Source organism: Oncorhynchus masou, chromosome 31, assembly GCF_036934945.1.
Source record: "Oncorhynchus masou masou isolate Uvic2021 chromosome 31, UVic_Omas_1.1, whole genome shotgun sequence".
Taxonomy (NCBI): domain Eukaryota; kingdom Metazoa; phylum Chordata; class Actinopteri; order Salmoniformes; family Salmonidae; genus Oncorhynchus; species Oncorhynchus masou.
Genome location: NC_088242.1, coordinates 29,964,477 through 29,986,454, shown reverse-complemented (window position 1 = coordinate 29,986,454; position 21,978 = coordinate 29,964,477). Strand labels below are relative to the sequence as shown.

General features: G+C 43.5%; 1 protein-coding gene across 1 annotated transcript in view; it reads left to right on the top strand.

Moving 5' to 3' along the window:
• Window positions 1-21,978, top strand: part of LOC135523783 (voltage-dependent T-type calcium channel subunit alpha-1G-like) — a 186,946-nt gene that overhangs the window by 89,980 nt on the left and 74,988 nt on the right. Inside the window, 5 exon segments of the mRNA XM_064950686.1 lie at window positions 838-931; window positions 12,202-12,383; window positions 12,934-13,251; window positions 13,629-13,918; window positions 17,499-17,622. Coding sequence (XP_064806758.1) covers window positions 838-931; window positions 12,202-12,383; window positions 12,934-13,251; window positions 13,629-13,918; window positions 17,499-17,622 — 1,008 coding nt within the window.

Sequence of the window (21,978 nt, the reverse complement as noted above, 5' to 3'; positions counted from 1 at the left end):
ACCTCAATGACCTCGCACTCCTGCATATCGACTCAGTACTGGTACCCTGTGTACAGTATATAGCCAAGTTACTCATTTCCTGTGTTATTATTCTTCTATTATTGTTCTATGTTTAGTTTCTGCATTGTTGGGAAGGGCCGTAAGTAAGCATTTCACTGTTAGTCTACACCTGTTGTTTACCAAGCATGTCACAAATAAAATGTTATTACATTTTTATTTGAGATGCGTGTGTGTGTGTGTGTGTGTGTGTGTGTGTGTGTGTGTGTGTGTGTGTGTGTGTGTGTGTGTGTGTATATGTGTGAGTGTATATGTGTGCGTGTGTGTATTTCAGTGTGGTCTAAGACATGTTAACTACTACCCCTGCATGTTAGCTAACACAGTGGTTTGACAGAGCCGCCCTCCATGGATGTTTCTCCCTCCTTCTCTGACATATTGACCTGTGAACTCTGAGGGCAGGGAGACCACACCATCACCAGCCTGCCTGGCTAAGGAGAGAAGTTGCCCTTAGACACTGATCTAGGATCAGCTCACCCTTCCCAAATACTAAAGATACGCATTAGGGGGATGAAGGCAAAACTGATGTTAGATCAGTGTCTAGTGGCAGCTTCATCCTTCTCCGCCTGACTTTCCTATAGGCTATCACCCTCCACTTCCTTACTGTTTTAATGTTTTTTGACAAAATAACCATATTCTGACTTCTATTTGTGTATGTGTGTGTGTTTGTGTGTTGTGTGTGTGTGCGTGCGTGCATATGCTTGTGTGTGTGTTTTTGCGCGTGTGTTCATGTGTGTGTGTTTGCGCATGTATGTGTGTGTGCATGTGTGTTTGAGTGTGTAGGGAGAAGAATCCAAGTCAGTGTCGGAGGCAGATTTATCCTCGAGGAGTATGGAGGACGTGAACGGCAGTAGAAAGGATGTGTCTGGCTCCCCGGGTGAGACACACACACATGCATACCAGGTTTTCCGTTAACCGGTAATTGCCAGCTTTTGGTAAAAAATAAATACTTTTTTTTTTTAAAGCAGATAAGTCAAATCGTTGGCGACCAAATTGACTGGGAGAAAAAACAATCCCATTGCAAAATAATGTTTTTTTATTCATTGATGGAAATACCAATCGATGTTAATACAATTGATCGTCATGCTTATCGGTCTGTGGGTTATTTGCATAACTTAGTGTAATAAAAGTGGTACGTGTGTATTTTTGTTAGTCTTCATGTACAGTTGAAGTCGGAACTTAATATACATTTTGGTTGGAGTCATTAAAACTCGTTTTTCATCCACTCCACCAATTTCTGGAAAACTATAATTTTGGCAAGTCGGTTAGGTCATCTACTTTGTGCATGACACAAGTCAATTTTCCAACAATTGTTTACAGACAGATTATTTCACAAATAATTCACTGTATCACAATTCCAGGGGGTCAGACGTTTACATACACTAAGTTGACTGTGCCTTTAAACAGCATGGAAAATTCCAGAAAATTATGTCATGGCTTTTGAAGCTTCTGATAGGCTAATTGACATCATTTGAGTCAATTGGAGGTGTACTTGTGGATATATTTCAAGGCCTACCATCAAACTCAGTGCCTCTTTGCTTGACATTATGGGAAAATCAATAGAAATCTGGCCAAGACCTCAGAAGTCTGGTTCATCCTTGGGAGCAATTTCCAAATGCCTGAAGGTACCATGTTCATCTGTACAAACAATAGTGCGCAAGTACAAACACCATGGGACCGAGCAGCCATCATACCGCTCAGGAAGGAGACGCGTTCTGTCTCCTAGAGATGAATGTACTTTGGTGCGAAAAGTGTAAATCAATCCCAGAACAACAGCAAAGGACCTTGTGAAGATGCTGGAGAAAACAGGTACAAAAGTATCTATATCCACAGTAAAATGAGTCCTATATTGACATAGCCTGAAAGGCCTCTCAGCAAGGAAGAAGCCACTGCTCCAAAACCGCCATAAAAAAGCCAGACTGCGGTTTTCAACTGCACATGGGGACTAAGATCGTACTTTTTGGAGAAATGTCCTCTGGTCTAATGAAACAAAAATAGAACTGTTTGGCCATAATGACCATCGTTGTGTTTGGAGGAAAAAGGGGGAGGCTTGCAAGCCAAAGAACACCATCCCAACCATGAAACACCGTGGCAGCATCATGTTGTGGGGGTGCTTTGCTGCAGGAGGGACTGGTGCACTTCACAAAATAGATGGCATCATGAGGCAGGAAAATTATGTGGATATATTGAAGCAACATCTCAAGACACCAGTCAGGAAGTTAAAGCTTGGTCGCAAATTGGTCTCCCAAATGGACAATGACCCAAGCATATTTCCAAAGTTGTGTCAAAATGACCTAAGGACAACAAAGTCAAGGTATTGGAGTGGCCATCACCAAGCCCTGACCTCAATCCTATAGAACAATTGTGGGCAGAACTGAAAAAGCGTGTGCGAGCAAGGAGGCCTACAAACCTGACTCAGTTACACCAGCTCTGTCAGGAGGAATGGGACAAAATTCACCCAACTTAACCCAAGTTTGACCCAAGTTAAACAATTTAAAGGTAATGCTACCAAATCCTAATTGAGTGTATGTGAACCTCTGACCCCACTGGGAATGAGATTAAATGAATAAAAGATGGAATAAAATGTTCTCTCTACAATTATTCTGACATTTCACATTCTTAAAATAAAGTGGTGATCCTAACTGACTTAAGACAGGGCATTTGTACTAGGATTAAATATCAGGAATTGTGAAAAACTTAAATGTATTTGGTTAAGGTGTATGTAAACTTCTGACTTCATCAGTACATAGTTACAGCAGGCAACGGGAGGAGAGTCGGACACACACACATGACTTTAACTGTATCTGGGTTTGGTGGATGCCAGGAGAACGCTACCTACCGAAATGCATAGTGCCAATTGTAAAGTTTGGTGTTCAAGGAATAATGGTCTGGGGCTGTATTTCATGGTTCGACTAGGCCCCTTAGTTTCAGTGAAGGGAAATCTTAACGCTACAGCATGAAATTACATTCTAGATGAACCTGTGCTTCCAACTTTGTGGCAACAGTTTTGGAATTACCCTTTCTTGTGTCAGCATGACAATCCCCCCAGTGCACAAAGCGAGGTCCATGCAGAAATGGTTTGTCAAGATCAATGTGGAACAACTTGACTGGCCCGCACAGATTCCTGACCTTAACCCCATTGACTACCTTTGAAATAAATTGGAATGCCGACTGCAAGCCAGGCCTAATCGCCCAACATTAGCGCCCGACCCCGCTAATGCCTCTCCATGTTAATGACAGAATTTTGGAATGAGATGTTCGACGAACAGCTGTCCACATTCTTTTGGTCATGTCGTGTAGCTCAACACCAACATTTTAAAATAGGCTACTTATTGGAACTGCTCGCATCAAGTGGGCTGTTTAGAATTATGTTTTTCCACAAGTTGCATTTTGGCAAATGTTTGAAAATTATGTTTTATTGGCTGCTTCATTACAGGTATTGCATGTTCTGTTAAGATGAATAACTGTAATTTCTGTCATTCTGAGCACTGTGTAACAGGTTAGGCACCCAATGCATATGGGTCCGTAAAATTTCTCAAATGGCCAGTAATTTAAAATCTTCCTGGTCCAGTTGTCCGGCGACACATTCTCCTAATGGAAACCCTGATACACACACACACACACACACACACACAGACACACACACACACACAGACACACACACACACACACACACACACACACACACACACACACACACACACACACACACACACACACACACACACACGGGTACGTTTAATTTCACGTCTACACATGTCAGCATTATTCATTGTGTATTACATTTACCTGTAATTGCTTTGTGTTTCCAGAGGACACACATAAATATGTATTTACGAGTTGAGGCACGGAAATATGCTATACTAATTAGGATGTAATAATATAAGACCCTGCAAAAATAGCCCTACACATTCCATTCAGTTTACTGTATATGTAGACGTAATTGGACTTTTATAAAAAAAAAAAATTCTAATTAAAATCGTTGCCATAGCTGTGTAAACGTGTCCATAAAGAGTAGGTATTCCCAAACTGGGGTATTTAAGAAAAGATTCTTCACATTTTCAAACAGTCCTTTAGTAAGGCACGTGTCCATATAAACACATAACAGCTCTATTGGTAGTACTGTTACTACCAGCAGTACTACACCTGCACCTGTCGACAACACAAGTTGTTCTGCTTCCACGAGCACATCCAATGCTAGCAATCGTAATTCTACATGTGTGGTTAGCCCAGCTAGCATGGACACTGACTGTTGTGAATCTGATGCAGCCGAAGAGCTACTGACCCCTTACCTGGGAAAGCACCGAACAACAGACAAGGACGTTGGACCATCGAAGAGGCGCAAATATGATGAGAACTACATTAATTTGGGGTTCACCTATATTGGGAGTAGTGCCTTTCCTCAGCCACAGTGTGTTGTATGTGCAAAAGTACTATCTCACAACTCGATGAAACCTTCACTCTTGCACAGACATTTAGAAACAAAACATGCCAACATGCCAATTTGAGAAATAGGCCACGGGAGTTTTTGGAGCGAGAATTAAGACGGCTTTCGAGTAGTAAGACATGTATAAAAGCAACAGATAACATTAATAAGAAGGAGCTAGAAGAGTCTTATATGGTGAGCTACCGAATGGCCAAGACAGGCAAGCCCCATACTATTGTGGAGGACTTAATTATTCCTGCTGCCACGGATATAGCTGGGACCGTGCTGGGGGAGAAGGCCCAAAAAACTAAACAGACAATTCCTTCATTAAACAACACTGTTTCTTGACGCACAAGTGACATGGCAGGAGATGTTTTGAAACAATTACTGCTTCGTATACAAGCCAGTGAATTCTATGCGTTACAGCTGGATGAGTCAACAGACGTGGCGGGCCTGGCACAGCTCCTGGTATCTGTCCGTTATGTTTATGGGGTGTCAATTAAGGAAGACATCCTCTTCTGCAAACCACTGGAAACCAGGACAACAGGAGAGGTATTTTTAAAGTGCTGGACAGCTTTGTGACATCAAATGGACTTTGGTGGTAAAGATGTGTTGGTATCTGTACTGATGGCGCAAAAGCCATGACAAGCAGTTGCTCCACTTGGGTACACTGCAGCATCCACCGAGAGGCTCTTGCTGACAAGGGAATCCCTGACATCTTGAAAGACATTTTGGACACTACGGTGAAAATGGTTAACTTTGCTACAGCAAGGCCCCTGAACTCTCATGTATTATGCAATGATATGGGCAGCGACCACACTTTTACAACATACAGAAGTGTGCTGGCTATCAAGGGGCAAAGTATTGACACGTTTTTTTAAATTGAGAGACGAGCTTAAAGTTTTCTTTACTGACCATCATTTTCACTTGTCTGACCGCTTGAATGATGACGAGTTTCTCACATGACTGACCTGTCTGGGTGATGTTTTGTCTCGCCTGAATGATCTGAATCTAGGATTACAGAGACTCTTCACAACTATATTCAATGTGCGGGACAAAATTGAGGCTATAATTAAGAAGTTGGAGCTCTTCTCTGTCTACATTAGCAAGGACAACACACAGGTATTTCCATCATTGCATGATTTTCTTGTGTGCAAATGAACTCAAGCTTACAGACAATGTCAAGTCTGATATAGCAAAGCATCTGAGTGAGTTGGGTGCGCAATTACGCAGCTATTTTCCCGAAACGGATGACACAAACGGCTGGATTCGTTATCCCTTTCATGCCCTGCCTCCAGTCCACTTACCGATATCTGAACAAGAGAACCACATCGAAATTGCAACAAGCGGTTCTGTGAAAATTGAATTTAATCAGAAGCCACTGCCAGATTTCTGGATTGGGCTCTGTTCAGAGTATCCTGCCTTTGCAAATCGCGCTGCTAAGACACGGATGCCCTTTGCAACCACGTACCTATGTGAGAGTGGATTCTCAGCCCTCACTAGGATGAAAACTAAATACAGGCACAGACTGTGTGTGGAACATGATTTAAGACTGAGACTCTCTCCAATACAACCCAACATGAGCATCCTTTCAAGCACACCATTCTCATTAACCTTTGGTGAGTTATTCACCATTTTCGATGAACAAACAAGGTCTCATATGTAAGATGGGTAAGTAAAGAGCGAAATTATTGATTATTATTATATTATTATTTGTGCCCTGGTCCTATAAGAGCTCTTTGTCACTTCCCACTAGCCGGGTAGTGACAAAAACGCACACTAATTCTTATGTTTAATAAATGTATCGTATAGTGTGTGTGTGGCAGGTATACAAAAAAAAAAACATTTGAGAGTGTGCTGACCCTGGTGCTAGAGGGGGTCCGCAGCTGGAGGTTGAATGTTTGAAGGGGTACGGGACTATACAAAGTTGGGGATCCACTGCTATAGAGTACCACAGTATAAGTCATAATACCCATAAAACCTAGCGGTCAAACAAGGAAATGATTCCAATAATTTTTTCACCATGAATATTTCCCATAGAGGATTTTAGGAACATTTAGGCTGGTGTGACGTGTAAATCTCTCTACGATAAGGTGACTTTTATCAACATATTCACCTGTATTCACCCCCCCAAAAATGAAATGCTAATTAGGTGCTAATGTGGAGAACTACAAAAAACTGTAAAGAAATACAAATGCCATGATGATCTGGATGAGACTGCTGATTCGAGGCAAAGGTAAGAATCTCTGTATTAACTATCTGTTAGCTACATTTGTAAGTGAATAAATTGGCAAAATTTTGTTAAATGGATAATTCTGTGAACTGCCTTGTGCAAGTTTTAAATTGACACAATACCTGTTAGCAAATGCGTCAGCTAGAGATGACGTGCAGGAGCTTGCAGGGATTTGTAGTCTTGCATGAAGTCTACTTTGATGCTAGTTAGTATTTTCGAATGTGACAGTAAATAGAGGTGAATATATTGATAAACGTCCCCTTGTCAGGCCTCCCGGGTAAGCCCTTATTTTAGGGGTTTCTAAAATCCTCTATGTGAAAAATGAATGGTGGAAAAACTATTGGAAACATTTCCCTGTTTTATTGATATGATGATACCTCCACTGTGGGGCTCTATTCTCCGTTGACAAGTGGACCATATTGGGTGCCTAGCATTTTTGTCTTACACACATTCAGACACACACATGCATAGATGGCGCTGACAGATATGGCAGCTCTGCTTCTAGCTCTCTGCTTCTAGCTTCTAGCTCCTATTTCTTTTTTTTGTGTTATTGTTTACATTATTAGCTCAGACATTTTTTTGTGTTATTTACATGCACCCGGAAATAACTTTGGGATATCAGAGCGGCGGTAACTCACCAGTATTACGACCAGGAATATGCCTATCCTGAATTATTCCCCCAGGGCAATTAAACTTATTCCAGAGGCTGTTCCAAAACACCGCCAGAGTTGACTTATAGTCTGACACCATCCACTGCTTCTGAGCATATTACTCGCTAATGTTCAGTCTCTGGATACTAAAGTAGATGAGCTCAGGGCGAGGATCTTCTTCTGGAGCGACATCAGGGATTGTAACATACTCTGTTTCACGGAAACATGGCTCTCTCGGGATATACTGTCCCCGTCCATAGAGTCACCTGGGTTCTCAGTTCATCGCGCAGACAGGAATAAAGAACTCTCCAGGAAGAGGAAAGGCGGGGGTGTATGTTTCATCATTAACTACTCATGGTGTGATTGGACTTTATCCAAATTTTAACAAAGCAAATGTGAGGAAAACGCTACCGAAGTTCTACCAGCACATTGACTGTAGTACTCGCTCTGGAAAAACATTGGACCACTGCTACTCAACTTTTCGAAATGCTTACAAGGCCCTCCCCCACCCTATCTTTGGAAAATCTGAACACGACTCCATTTTGCTCATCCCTTCCTATAGGCAGAAACTCAAACAAGAAGTACCTGTGCTAAGGTCTATTCAATGCTGGTCTGACCTATCAGAATCCATGCTCCAAGATTGTTTTGATCATGCAGATTGGGATATGTTCCGGGTAGCCTCTGAGAATAACATCAACGAATACATGGATACAGTGACTGAGTTCATCAGGAAGTGTATAGAAGAGGTTGTACCCACTATGACTATTAAAACCTATACAAACCAGAAACCATGGATAGATGGCAGAATTTGCGCAAAACTGAAAGCGCAAACAGCCGCATTTAACCATGGCAAGGAGACTGGGAATATGGCTGAATACAAACAGTTTAGTTATTCCCTCCGCAAGGCAATCAAAAAGGCAAAACATCAGTACAGAGAGAAAGTGGAATCGCACTTCAACGACATGAGACGTATGTGTTAGGGTCTACAGATAATCACTGACTACAATGGGAAAACCAGCCCCGTCGAGGACACCGACGTCTTGCTTCTTGACAAGCTAAACACTTTCTTTGCCCGCTTTGAGGATAACACAATGCCACCGACACGGCTTACTACCAAGGAATGAGGGCTCTCCTTCTCCGTGGTCAAAGTGAGTAAGACGTGTAAGCATGTTAACCCTTGCAAAGCTGCCAGCCCAGATGGTATCTCTAGCAGTATTCCCAGAGCATGCACAGACCAGGTGGCTGGAGTGTTTACGGACATATTCAATCTCTCCCTATTCCAGTCTGCTGTCCCCACTCGAAGATGTCCACCATTGTTCCTGTACCCAAGAAAGCAAAGGTAACTGAGCTAAATGACTATCGCCCCGTAGCACTCACTTCTGTCATCAAGAAGCTATTTGAGAGGCAAGCTAAGGATCATATCACCTTTACCTTTCCTGACACCCTAGACCCACTTCAATTTGCTTTCCGCCCCAGTAGATCCCCAGACAATGCAATCACAATCATGCAGCACACTGCCCTATCCCATGACTATAGCCCAGAATTCAACACCATAGTACGCTCCAAGCTCATCATTAAGCTCTGGGCCTTAGGTCTGAACACCGCCCTGTGCAACTGGGTCCTGGACTTCCTGATGGGCCGCCTCCAGGTGGTGAAGGTAGGAAACAACATCTCCACTTCGCTAATCCTCAATACAGGGGCCCCACAAGGGTGTGTGCTCAGCCCCCTCCTGTACTCCCTGTTCACCCATGACTGCGTGGCCTCGCACGCCTCCAACTCAATCATCAAGTTTGCAAATGACATAACAGTAGTAGGCCTGATTACCAACAATGACGAGACAGCCTACAGCGTGGAGGTGAGGGCTCTGGGTGAGTTGTGCCAGAAAAACAACCTCTTACTCAACATCAACAAAACAAAGGTGTTAATTGTGGACTTCAGGAAACAGCTGGAGCACCACCCCTATCCACATCGATGGGACCGCAGTGGAGAAGGTGGAAAGCTTCAAGTTTCTCTGTGAAAACATCACTGACTATCTGAAATGGTCCACCCACACAGACAGTGTGGTGAAGAAGGTTCAACAGCCCCAGGAGGCTGAAGAAATTTGGCTTGGCCCCTAAAACTGTCACAAACATTTACAGATGCACAATTGAGAGCATCCTGTCAGGCAGTATCACTGCATGGTACGGCAACTGCACCCCTCGCAACCACATGGCTAAACCAGTAAATGATGCGGTCTGCCCAACGCATCACCAGTGTAAACTACCTGCCCTCCAGGACACATACAGCATGCGATGTCACAGGAAAGCCAAAAAAGATCACCAAGGACATCAACCACCCGACACCACGGCCTGTTCACCCCGCTATCATCCAGAATGCGAGGTCAGTACAGGTGCATTAAAGCTGGGACTGAGAGACTGAAAAATAGCTTCTATCTCAAGGCCATCAGACTGTTAAATGGCTATCACTAGCCGGCTTCCACCCGGTTACTTAACCCTGCACCTTAGAGGCTGCTACCCTATATACAGTTGAAGTCGGAAGTTTACATACACCTTAGCCAAATACATTTAAACTCAGTTTTTCACAATTCCTGACATTTAATCCTTGTAAAAATTCCCTGTTTTAGGTCAGTTAGGATCACCACTTTATTTTAAGATTGTGAAATGTCAGAATAATAGTAGAGAGAATGATTTATTTCAGCTTTTATTTCTTTCATCACATTCCCAGTGGTTCAGAAGTTTACATACACTCAATTAGTATTTGGTAGCATTGCCTTTAATACCACTCCAATACCTTGACTTTGTTGTCCTTAAGCCATTTTGCCACAACTTTGGAAGTATGCTTGGGAAGTATGCATTGTCCATTTGGAAGACCCATTTGCGACCAATCTTTAACTTCCAGACTGACGTCTTGAGACGTTCCTTCAATATATCCACATAATTTTCCTCCCTCATGATGCCATTTATTTTTTGAAGTGCACCAGTCCCTCCTGCAGAAAAGCACCCTCACAACATGATGCTGCCACCTCCATGCTTCCCAGTTGGGATGGTGTTCTTTGGCTTGCAAGACTCCCCCTTTTTCATCCAAACATAACGATGGTCAATATGGCCAAACAGTTCTATCTTTGTTTCATCAGACCAGAGAACATATTTCCAAAAGTACGATCAAACTGTTGTCTGGCTTTTTTATGGTGGTTTTGGAGCAGTGGCTTCTTCGTTGCTGAGCCTCATTTCAAGTTATGTCAATATAGGACTCGTTTTACTGTGTATATAGATACCTTTGTACCTGTTTCCTCCAGCATCTTCACAAGGTCCTTTGCTATTGTTCTGGGATTGATTTGCACTTTTCGCACCAAAGTAGGTTAATCTTTAGGAGACAGAATGCGTCTCCTTCCTGAGCAGTATGATGGATGCGTGGTCCCATGGTGTTTATACTTGTGTACTCTTCTTTGTACAGATGAACGTGGTACCTTCAGGCATTTGGAAATTGCTCCCAAGGATGAACCAGACTTGTGGAGGTCCGCAAATTGTTTTCTGAGATCTTGGCTTATTTATTTAGATTTTCCCATTATGTCAATTAAAGAGGCACTGAGTTTGAAGGTAGGCCTTGAAATACATCCACAGGTACACCTCCAATTGACTGAAATTATGTCAATTAGCCTATCAGAAGCATCTAAAGCCATGACATAATTGACATAAAAGCACTTAGTGTATGTAAACTTCTGACCCACTGAAATTGTGATTCAGTGAATTGTAAATGAAATAACCTGTCTATTAACAATTGTGGGAAAAAATGACTTGTGTCATGCACAAAGTAGATGTCCTAACCGACTTGCCAAAACTATAGTTTGTTAACAAGAAATGTGTGGAGTCGTTGAAAAACAGGTTTTAATGGCTTCAACCTTAGTGTATTTAAACCTCCAACTTCAACTGTATATTTCTTATTTTACTTTTAGATTTGTGTGTATTGTTGTGAATTGCTAGATACTACTGCACTGTTGGAGCTAGGAACACAAGCGTTTCGCTACACCCGCAATAACATCTGCTAAATATGTGTATGTCACCAATAACATCTGCTAAACATGTGTATGTGACCAATGCAATTTGATTTGATTTGATAAAGCAGCAGCAAACCACAATGCGTCATTCTGCTACAGATCTATCTGAATAGTCCAAAATTATTCCTGCTGCTGTATCTTCGTCGGTTTTAGTGACTCATTTCACAAACACATATTACCATATGGAAACATACTGCAGGGGAGAACAATTCCCCAACACTAAGACAAATGAGCTCCTGGTGCGGTTAGAGGAGTTGTTTAAGCAAAGTAACTGGATAGTTGAGGAGAGAGGAAGAAGGGATTGGAAGAATTGAGAGAGAGACAAGAGGGAGGGAAGAGATGGTGAGAGAGAGAGAGAGAGAGAGAGAGAGAGAGTGAAAGACAGGAAGAGAGTGAGGGAGGGAGGGAGGGAGGGAGGGAGGGAGGGAGGGATAAGACGCACACCAACTGAGATGAAAGATCCGCGTCCTCTCTATGTCATGCCTTCATCTGTCTGTTGAACACAATCGTCAGATTAGAGATGAAATATTGATGGGGTCGAGAACAGTAAGACATCCATATTTAAACTTCTTACTTTAGAGATACCCTTATAACTGTCTCTCCCCTTCACCCTTCTCTCTCCCTCCCATGTTCCCCCTACATTTTACTACCTCGTCTTTCTCTACCTCTCTTTCTTTTGTCCATCCTCGTTTAACAATTCTCCTTCCTCTTTTCCCTCCCTCCTTCCTCACTCTCTCCCTCTCTGCTCCCACTTTCCCCCACCCTCTTCTCATCTCCCCTCCAGTAGTCCCAATAAACGGTCATGTTGACCTGAAGACCAGTCTGACCCCTCCTCTGATTACCCATACTGCTGCCACCCCCATGCCCGTTCCCAAGCTGCCTGCCGTGGGTGACCCTGCCCCGGGCTACGAATCCCGACGCGGCAGCAATGTCTCTATGGACCTTGCCTCTTACGACAAGTCTCCGGTTAGTATACTATAGTACTAGATTATTACACTATCAAACTACTGTCTCCTCCCAGCGTCTGGAACCCATGTATTAAGATCTGTGCCCTCTCTTTGCCCACAGAACTAAGATTATCAGTCTAACCAATGGATGGGCGACTCATTTTATTTTTAGGGCCCCCACCCCCATAAAAGTTACCCATCCATGGTCTGACTTGTCTGGATGATGTTCAAGATTACAGCTATGATGATTCATTATGATTAATATGACCTTTCATCAGCGTAACTCTATGGACACTTAGTGATGCTGTAGCCAAACCCACTGATGCCATAGCTACACTTACTGTTGCCAGTTATGACTGTTGCCAGCTATAGTAATGACCACTGAGCATTGAGGATAATCTGATAATTAGTAAGACAAAAACCTGTAGTAACAACATCTAAAGTTCCATATACAGAAGTTTTCCATATACTAAAGTTCCCTAAAAAATGGATCTGTTCACTTCTTTTGTGTTGTTCATACATTCTCTCTTCCTCTCCCCTCTCCCCCCTCCATCTCGCTCTCTCTCTAGACCAGTGCCCGTAGCACCTCCCCTTACGCCCCGTGGTGCTCTGCCAGTGGCTGGACCAGCCGTCGATCGAGCTGGAACAGCTTAGGCCGTGCCCCCTCGCTCAAACGAACAAAGCTTCAGTCTGGCGAACGGCGGTCGCTCCTCTCCGGCGAGGGAGGGTCCAGTTCGGAGGATGAGGAGGGAGGAGGAGGGGGGACATCGGAGGGGGACGATGCATCCCTGTGTCGTATTAACTCCATGTCCCAGCCCAGACACAGGAGGATGGAGTCGGTGGAGACCAGGGGGTCCATAGACCTGGCCCCCGACACACTGCTACAGGTGAACACACACACCAGGGGATCTAGAGACCGGCCCCCCATAAACACTGCTATGTGTGCTCTAATTAAGCAAACAGGCCCTAGGAGGTGTGGTCTATAGCCATATATCACAAACCCCAGAGGGGCCTTATTTCTATTATAAACTGGTTACCAATGTAATTAGAGCAGTACAAATAAATGTTTTGTCATACCCATTGTATACTGTCTGATATATCACGGCTATCAGCCAATCAGCATTCAGGACTCGAACCACCCAGTTTATAATTTTGTTGTGATCATATAGGTAGTTGTCACTGGATAGAACAGCTTTCTTCAGTGTTTTAAAATGCCTTCGAGTATCTATGAATGACTGTGTTAGCCATGTTTGTAAAACTCTAGGTGCCCTACCTGTATCGCTCAGCCAGTATGCACAGCTCCAGACCCCCCTCGCTAGGAGGCCTGAGAGCTCCAGAACACAGTGACTGTAATGGGAAGGGTACTTCGGCCCCTGGCGGGGCCCTGGCCCCTGCACAGCTCTCCCTGGAGGACAACACAGAGGACGACGCAGCAGAGGAGGAGGTGGTCGTGGGTCACTTTGCCAGGCTGTCAGGCTGGCTGGACAGGAAACAGCCAGAGTGGTGTCGACAGAGAGATACCTGGTCCCTGTACATATTACCCCCAGACTCCAGGTTAGACAAACACACGCACATGCACGCAAACACACACATATACTGATAAAAGTTATATAATTACGCTATGTGCTCATACTTACCCGTCTGAGCATGCATGTCTAACAGTATCCTTGCTGTGCCCCAGTTGCAGTGGGCAGTAGGGTTTGTCCTGTTCTAAGAGTGACATTGAGGACACAGGCACTGTGTGGTGTCCATTCTGCCTCTCTACAGAGTCGGGGAGCAGAGTTTGGCCTGTGTTGAGAGTGACAAAGAGGACAAAGACTCTGTGTGGCGTCCATTTTGGCTCTGTACAGAGCCAGACACCTACCTGTGCTCAGGGTTATATCAGGAGACAGAGGCTCAGTGGGAAGCTGGAGTCCCACAGCTGTTCAATATGGACAGACCTCCATTCATCTCCTCGAGCACTTAATGATAACACTTAGGTATTTTACTCTGGGGGAATTTCTAATTCCTATCTAGACAGATATGTTCACCTTAAGCCAACTTGACTAAAGCAGTTGGCTAAGGCAGAAGCACAAGCCTAGCATACAAGCTAAAAACGTTTCAAAGAAGTCAAAATTGTATAATGGGAGTTCACATCAACATAAACTCGCGAATACTGTCATGTGGACTGTAGGAAACTCTTGACAGTCCAAATATCACAGATGTCAGTAACTGCATACTAGCAAAAGGTCATGGCTATGATGAACATGAGACATTTAGACAGATGCTTTTTATTCATTACTCATCGAGCAATGAAATAAGTTATTATCTGACGTGTGCTGTGTGTGTGTGTGCGTGCGTGCGTGTGTGTGTGCACGTCTGCCTGTCTCCCCGTCTCACCATAACATAGAGGATCTAGAACAGACAATCATCATCATGTTGTGGGAGTTCGCATGGCATCCCTGGCCCACATGATGGATGATTACATGATGAATTAATACATGATGAATACTTTAGCATTGAGGGCTAGCATGCAGAGATGAGAGGAATGAAGTCATCCAGCGTGTAGATAATGATGGGTGTAGTCAGATGCGCACACACAGACTCGTGGGGACACACAATTTATAACCATTCAAAATCCTATTTTCCCTAACTCTTAAACTTAACTCTTACCCTAACCTTAACCCCAAAAGCTAACCTTAACCCTAACTCCTAACCTTAAACCTAATAATAACCATAACACTAATTCTACCTTAACCCTAAACCCCTTAGATATAGCATTTGACCTTTTTTGTTTGACTTCTTGTCCCCACAAGTATAGTTAAACACACACACACACACACACACACACACACACACACACACACACACACACACACACAGTCTGTCATCATAAAGGTAGTTTTACTGAAGATGGAGCAGAATACCGATCTGAGGGACACGCTATTGTTCCCTTTTGTACCTTATGACAGACATGCTCCATCAGAGTGGGCTTGATGCATGGATTCATTATTTTACACTTCCCTCTATATCTTCCCTCTTTCTTTACTTGTCTTTTTATCTCCTTCATTCATTTTCCATTCCCCTTTCTTTCCATTTGAAGCTATAGCCGTTTCTTGTCAGTTAGTGAAGCTTAGACTTAATTAATTACCACTTCAGCTGTGGTTCATTGAATTACTATGCATGAGGAAAGGGCTTGGATTTAATGTGGATCTATCATCATTATCTTTGAGTGTGCGTCAGGTAGCCGACCGGTTAGAGCGTTGGGCCATTAACCGTATGTTCGCTAGTTTGAATCCATGATCCTACAAGGTGAAAAATCAGCCTGTGTGCCCTTGATCAAGGCACTTAACCCTAATTGCTCCAGGGTCGCCGTTGATAATGGCAGACCCTGGCCGTGACCCCACTCTCCACGGGTGTCTCAGGGGGAGTTGGGAATATGCAAATAACACATTTCCAGTACAAGTGGGAAATAGGACAAATATACGGTTGAAGATGGAAGTTTACATACACCTTAGCCAAATACATTTAATCTCAGTTTTTTACAATTCCTGACATTTAATCCTACTAAAAATTCTAAAATGTATTTTAAGAATGTGAAATGTCAGATTAATAGTAGAGAGAATGCTTTATTTCGGCTTTTATTTCTTTCATCACATTCCCAGTGGGTCAGAAGTTCACATACACTCAATTAGTATTTGTTAGCATTTACTTTAAATTGTTTAACTTGGGTCAAACATTTCGGGTAGCCTTCCACAATAAGTTGGGTGAATTTTGGCACATTCCTCCTGACAGAGCTGGTGTAACTGAGTCAGGTTTGTAGGCCTCATTGCTCGCATACGCTTTTTCAGTTCTGCCCACTAATTTTCTGAAGGATTCAGGTCAGGGCTTTATGATGTCCACTCCAATACCTTGACTTTGTTCTCTTTAAGCCATTTTGCCACAACTTTGGAAGAATGCTTGGCGGCATTGTCCATTTGGAAGAGCCATTTGCGACCAAACTTTAACTTCCTGACTGATGTCTTGAGATCTTGCTTCAATATATCCATATAATTTCCCTTCCTGAGGATGCCATCTATTTTGTGAATTGCACCAAACCCTCCTGCAGCAAAGCACCCCAACAACATGATGCTGCCACCCCTGTGCTTCATGGTGGGATGGTGTTCTTCTGCTTGCAAGCCTCCCCCTTTTTCCTCCAAACATAACGATGGTCATTATGGCCAAACAATTCTATTTTTGTTTCATCAGACCAGAGGACATTTTTCCAAAAAGTACGATCTTTGTCCCCATGTGCAGTTGAAAACCGCAGTCTGACTTTTTTATGGCGGTTTTGGAGCAGTGGCTTCTTCCTTGCTGTGCGGCCTGTCAGGTTATGTCGTTATAGGACTCGTTTTTCTGTGGATGTAGATACTTTTGTATCTGTTTCCTCCAGCATCTTCACAAGGTCCTTTGCTGTTGTTCTGGGACCGATTTGCAGTTTTCGCACCAAAGTCTAGGAGACAGAATGCGTCTCCTTCCTGAGCAGTATGATGGCTGCGTGGTCCCATGGTGTTTATACTTGCGTACTATTGTTTGTACAGATGAACGTGGTACCTTCAGACTTGTAGAGGTCTGCAAAAAAAAAATCTGAGGTCTTGGCTGACTTCTTTTGATTGTCCCATGATGTCAAGCAAAGAAACACTGAGTTTTAAGGTAGGCCTTGAAATACATCCACAGGTACACCTGTAAACTTCTGACCCACTCGAATTGTGATACAGTGAATTATAAGTGAAAGAATCTGTCTGTAAACAATTGTTGGAAAAATGACTTGTGTCATTCACAAAGTAGATGTCCAGTAGATGTCCTAACCGACTTGCCAAAACTGTAGTTTGTTAACAAGAAATTTGTGGAGTGGTTGAAAAACGAGTTTTAATGACACAAACCTAAGTGTAAGTAAACTTCCGACTTCAACTGTGAGTTCCCACCATTTTATTCAATGTGCAATATGCTTTATTAATGAATACTTCATAGAATACAAGGGCCTGTGTCTGAATAATGTTATATACACTGATGTTGTATTTTGCACATGCTTGACATCTCTCATCATATGTTTTCCAATTATCGGAATGTTTATCCTATGAATGATGAATTTTGTGTGTGTGTGTGTGTTTTCCAGGTTTCGGATGGCGTGCAATAAGATCATAACCCACAAGATGTTTGACCACATTGTTCTGGTCATCATCTTCCTCAACTGCATCACCATCGCCATGGAGAGGCCGAGGATAGACCCATACAGCGTGGTGAGTGACCACACACACACACACACACACACACACACACACACACACACACACACACACACACACACACACACACACACACACACACACGCATCACCCGGGATGCATGCAGACACACACTCACACACAGGTAGACGTACACACACACTCCCAATATACACAATATACCTGGCTCTCTTCCTTACCCCATCTGTTATACTGTCCAACCCAAAGCCCTTTGATAATTAAAGCTGTAACATCATCCAGCCTTTATGCAGAACGGGAATAAACACACTAATTAACACGGGTTTGATATTCTCGCTGATGTAGCGAACGCTCCTGCACCCGTAATAATTGGCGTCCAGTCTCTGTGGACTCCAGCTGTAGCGGCCTTGTTTTCTGTCTTTAACACAGATGAGACAACGGTTGTGGTAATTGATTCAATTATCTCCCTGCCTGCTGGTCTATTCTGTATGGGGATAATACCGTGGAAAATACATGTTTAACTAATGTGGATAAAGCCCTCACGGTTTATTGTGGGAGGATGAAATGAGTGTAAGGATGAAATGATGGACATGAGAAAAAAAGGAAATGACAGAGGATATCGAGAAGACATCTGAAACACGCACACACACACACACACACACACACACACACACACACACACACACACACACACACACACACACACACACACACACACACACACACACACACACACACACACACACACACACACACACACACACACACACACACACAATCCCTTTCACATACACAGACTGTCACACATGTACACCCATTTGACACACAAACCACACACAACTCTAATCAGGGTAAAACATTAAGATGCACATACATTTCTCAAGTTGTGCTGCAGCTGTAATTCTCAGCCTCTGTAATGAGGTGATTTTTTGAAATTGGATGGAAATGTGTATGGAGATTGGTTTGCCTGGCAGTGACCTCCCAACAGTAGCTAGCAGGCCACACACTCAGTAAGGACACCACACACACACACACATACGGATACACACTGAACAGTGAATATGAGAATGGATTTAGCCTCGTAGCTGCATTACCTAATGTTATTTTACCTCAATCTTATTGGCCTGGTTTATTACTGAGTCTGATTGGTTTTTGCAGGTGTACAGTATATATATCTTTGTTGATTTAGAATGAATAGGTTTGATTGTGAGTTACATTTGCTTAGAGACTTCAGCCGTGTGTTATTACGAACAAACGCAGTTGAGGTATATTGCTTTTGCTGCATACATTCAATTTACGTACTGTAGACTTCCACAGGCTATTTTTGCAATTTCACCTGTCTGTAAAGCAGATGAAGTAGGACCTTGTGCCATTTTCTCTGAAATAGATAAGTTATTTGTTTCTAATGAGGCTTGATTGGGAGTTGCGTTTGTTAGAGACTCTCTCACGGTAGATTACTAATAAATACGGTGGAGTTTATTGCTTTTGCTGCATACATACAGTACATACTTCCACAGGAGCTAACAGATGTAGGATCTTAATTTGATCACCCTGTTGTAGCAGGAAATCTCCTGAACAGCAGGAAATATAAATGTAGTGTATTCAAGGCTTAAAAAGGCTTCTAAAGTTGGACATTTACGCTTTAAGATGACAGACTTGATTTGCCCTAACACATTTTTATCAACCCCTGCGAAAATGTCCAATAATTATAATCCACAAAATGATTCACATTTCCTGCTGCTGCAGGATTATTTATCTGCTGTGAGAAACTGGTCAAATGAAGATCCTACATCTGTATTTCACCTGTGCCATTTACACAGCAGTAAATAACCATTTGTTTCTCTTGTACATTTGCAGAACAATACATTTCCCTTTTGGTTCTAATTCAATTTATTGTGGAACGTTGGGTGAATAATTGGTTCAGAGTCTAGAAAGTCGTTCCCCAGCTTGGCACCACGTTTCATAACGTGGTCGTTAGGCTTTGATGGTTTAACACCACCGAAAACAACAGTTGCTTAGTTACTGATCTGTGGTTCATGAAATTAATTCATGGTAGAACAGACATTCATTCAATGCTTCATCTTTAGGAGTTATTATGAAGTTGACTGGCCCGGAAAATAACCAATAATGTCGACACCTGTTTGTTCATAACTGGCTGTATATTGAGGCATGCAATACAGCAAAGGAGAGGAGAAGGAAAATAAGAAGATGAGGAAAGGAGGGAGGAGAGGCAAGGAGAGGAGAAAGGAGGAGAGGAGATCAAAACTAATCATATGTGGATATCAGTTGGTGTGTGTGACAGGCAACAAGCCCCATCAGAAGAAAGAGGGAGATGCTATGCTCTTTTTAGGAGGTCTCTGTGTTGGTCACTGTCTTTTGGAATCTCATCCCTTTCTATTTTTATTCCACTCTCGCTCACTGTCAGAACATATTCAGCAAAGTTAATCCTCAACTACTTCAGAGACGACGCCGGCGTATATTTTTAGTATCTTGTTATTACTCACTTTGCTCTCACTCTCTCTCTTTCTCTCTTTCTCTCTCTCTCTCTCTCTCTCTCTGTATCTCTCCCTCTCTTGCCCTCTCTCTCCTTCGACCCCCCATCTCTCTCCCTCCTTCAACCCCCCATCTCTCTCCCTCCTTCGACCCCCATCTCTCTCCCCCCCCCCCTCTCTCTCTCTCTCTCTCTCTCTCTGTGTCTCTGTGTCTCTCTCTTCCTCTCGCTCTCTCTCTCTCTCTCTCTCTCTCTCTCTCTCTCTCTCTCTTTCTTTCTCTCTCTCTCTCTCTCTCTCTCTCTCCCTCTCTTGCCCTCTCTCTCCTTCGACCCCCCATCTCTCTCCCTCCTTCAACCCCCCATCTCTCTCCCTCCTTTGACCCCCATCTCTCTCCCTCTCTCTCTCTCTCTCTCTCTCTCTCTCTCTGTATCCCTCTCTTCGTCTCTCTCTCTCCCTCTCTCTCTCTATCTCTCTCTGTATCTCTCCCTCTCTTGCCCTCTCTCTTCTTTGACCCCCCCATCTCTCTCCCACCTCCGACTTCCCTCTCTCTCTCTCTCTCTCTATGTGTCTCTCTCTATGTCTCTCGCTTTCTCTCTCACTCTCTAGCTCTCTTTTCTATTCCCCTGCTCCCTCCATTCACGAGTCTGTTGGTTTATAATGAATGAAAGTATGAAAAACACATGGTCACAGAGGATAGGAATGACCGGTGTCAGCGCCGGAATTCTTAAACAATTTAAACAGGCGTTCCGATGATGTCACCACAAATATTCCCAGAGACTTTAAGAATGTTTTATAATGTTGCGACAGAAGTGGCTTGAGGAGATGTACGGGAGGGCGTGGGAATGACAGTCCACACACACACACACACACACACACACACACACACACACACACACACACACACACACACACACACACACACACACACACACACACACACACACACACACACACACACACACACACACACACACACACACACACACACACACACGTGGGGCTGGTTTTTCGCCATTTGCATTGAGTGCACCACCACAATACTCATAACTGTGCCAAAAATGAGTGTGTTTATATAACGTGTGTGTGTGTGTGTGTGTGCATGTTGGGTAAATAAGCAGTCAGTCCGAGGGTCTGTACATTCCAGCTACACTGCTTGTTTTCTTTCCTGAGCCCTTGTTTAGATTCCCAAACAGTTTCTCATCCCCCCTTAACAAAAGGCTTAGTTAATACACTGACATCTCTCTTCCTCTCCCCCCCTCTCTATCTAAAGACCTTTTTACATCAGCAGATGTCACAAAGTGCTTATATAGAAACCCAGCCTAAAACCCAAAACAGCAAGCATTGCAGATGTAGAAGCACGGTGCCTAGGAAAAACTCCCTAGAAAGATAGAGGGGGGGGGCAGTCCTCTTCTGGCTGGGCAGGGTGGAGATAAGAAGAGTACATGACCATTAGGGCGAGATTGTTCTTCAAGATGTTCAAACATTCATAGATGACCAGCAGGGTCAAAAAATAATCACAGTGGTTGTAGAGGGTGCAATTGGTCAGCACCTCAGAATTAAATTAAATGTCAGTTGGTTTTTCATAGCAGAGCATTCAAAGGTTGAGACAGCATGTGCGGTAGAGCGATGGAGAGAGGGAGAGAGAGATAATCAAATCCCGGACAAATCAGCCTCAAAAACAAAAAAAGTTCAAAACAGCAGGCACGGGTCAAGGTAGCATGAACAGCTCAGGGTTCCATAGCCGCAGGCACAACAGTTGATGCTGGAGCAGCAGCACGACCAGGTGGACTGGGGACAGCCAGGAGCCATAAGGCCAGGCAGTCCTGAGGCATGGGTCTAGGGCTCAGGTCCTCCGGGAGGAGAGGGAGAGAGAGAGAGAAAGAATTAGAGGGAGCATACT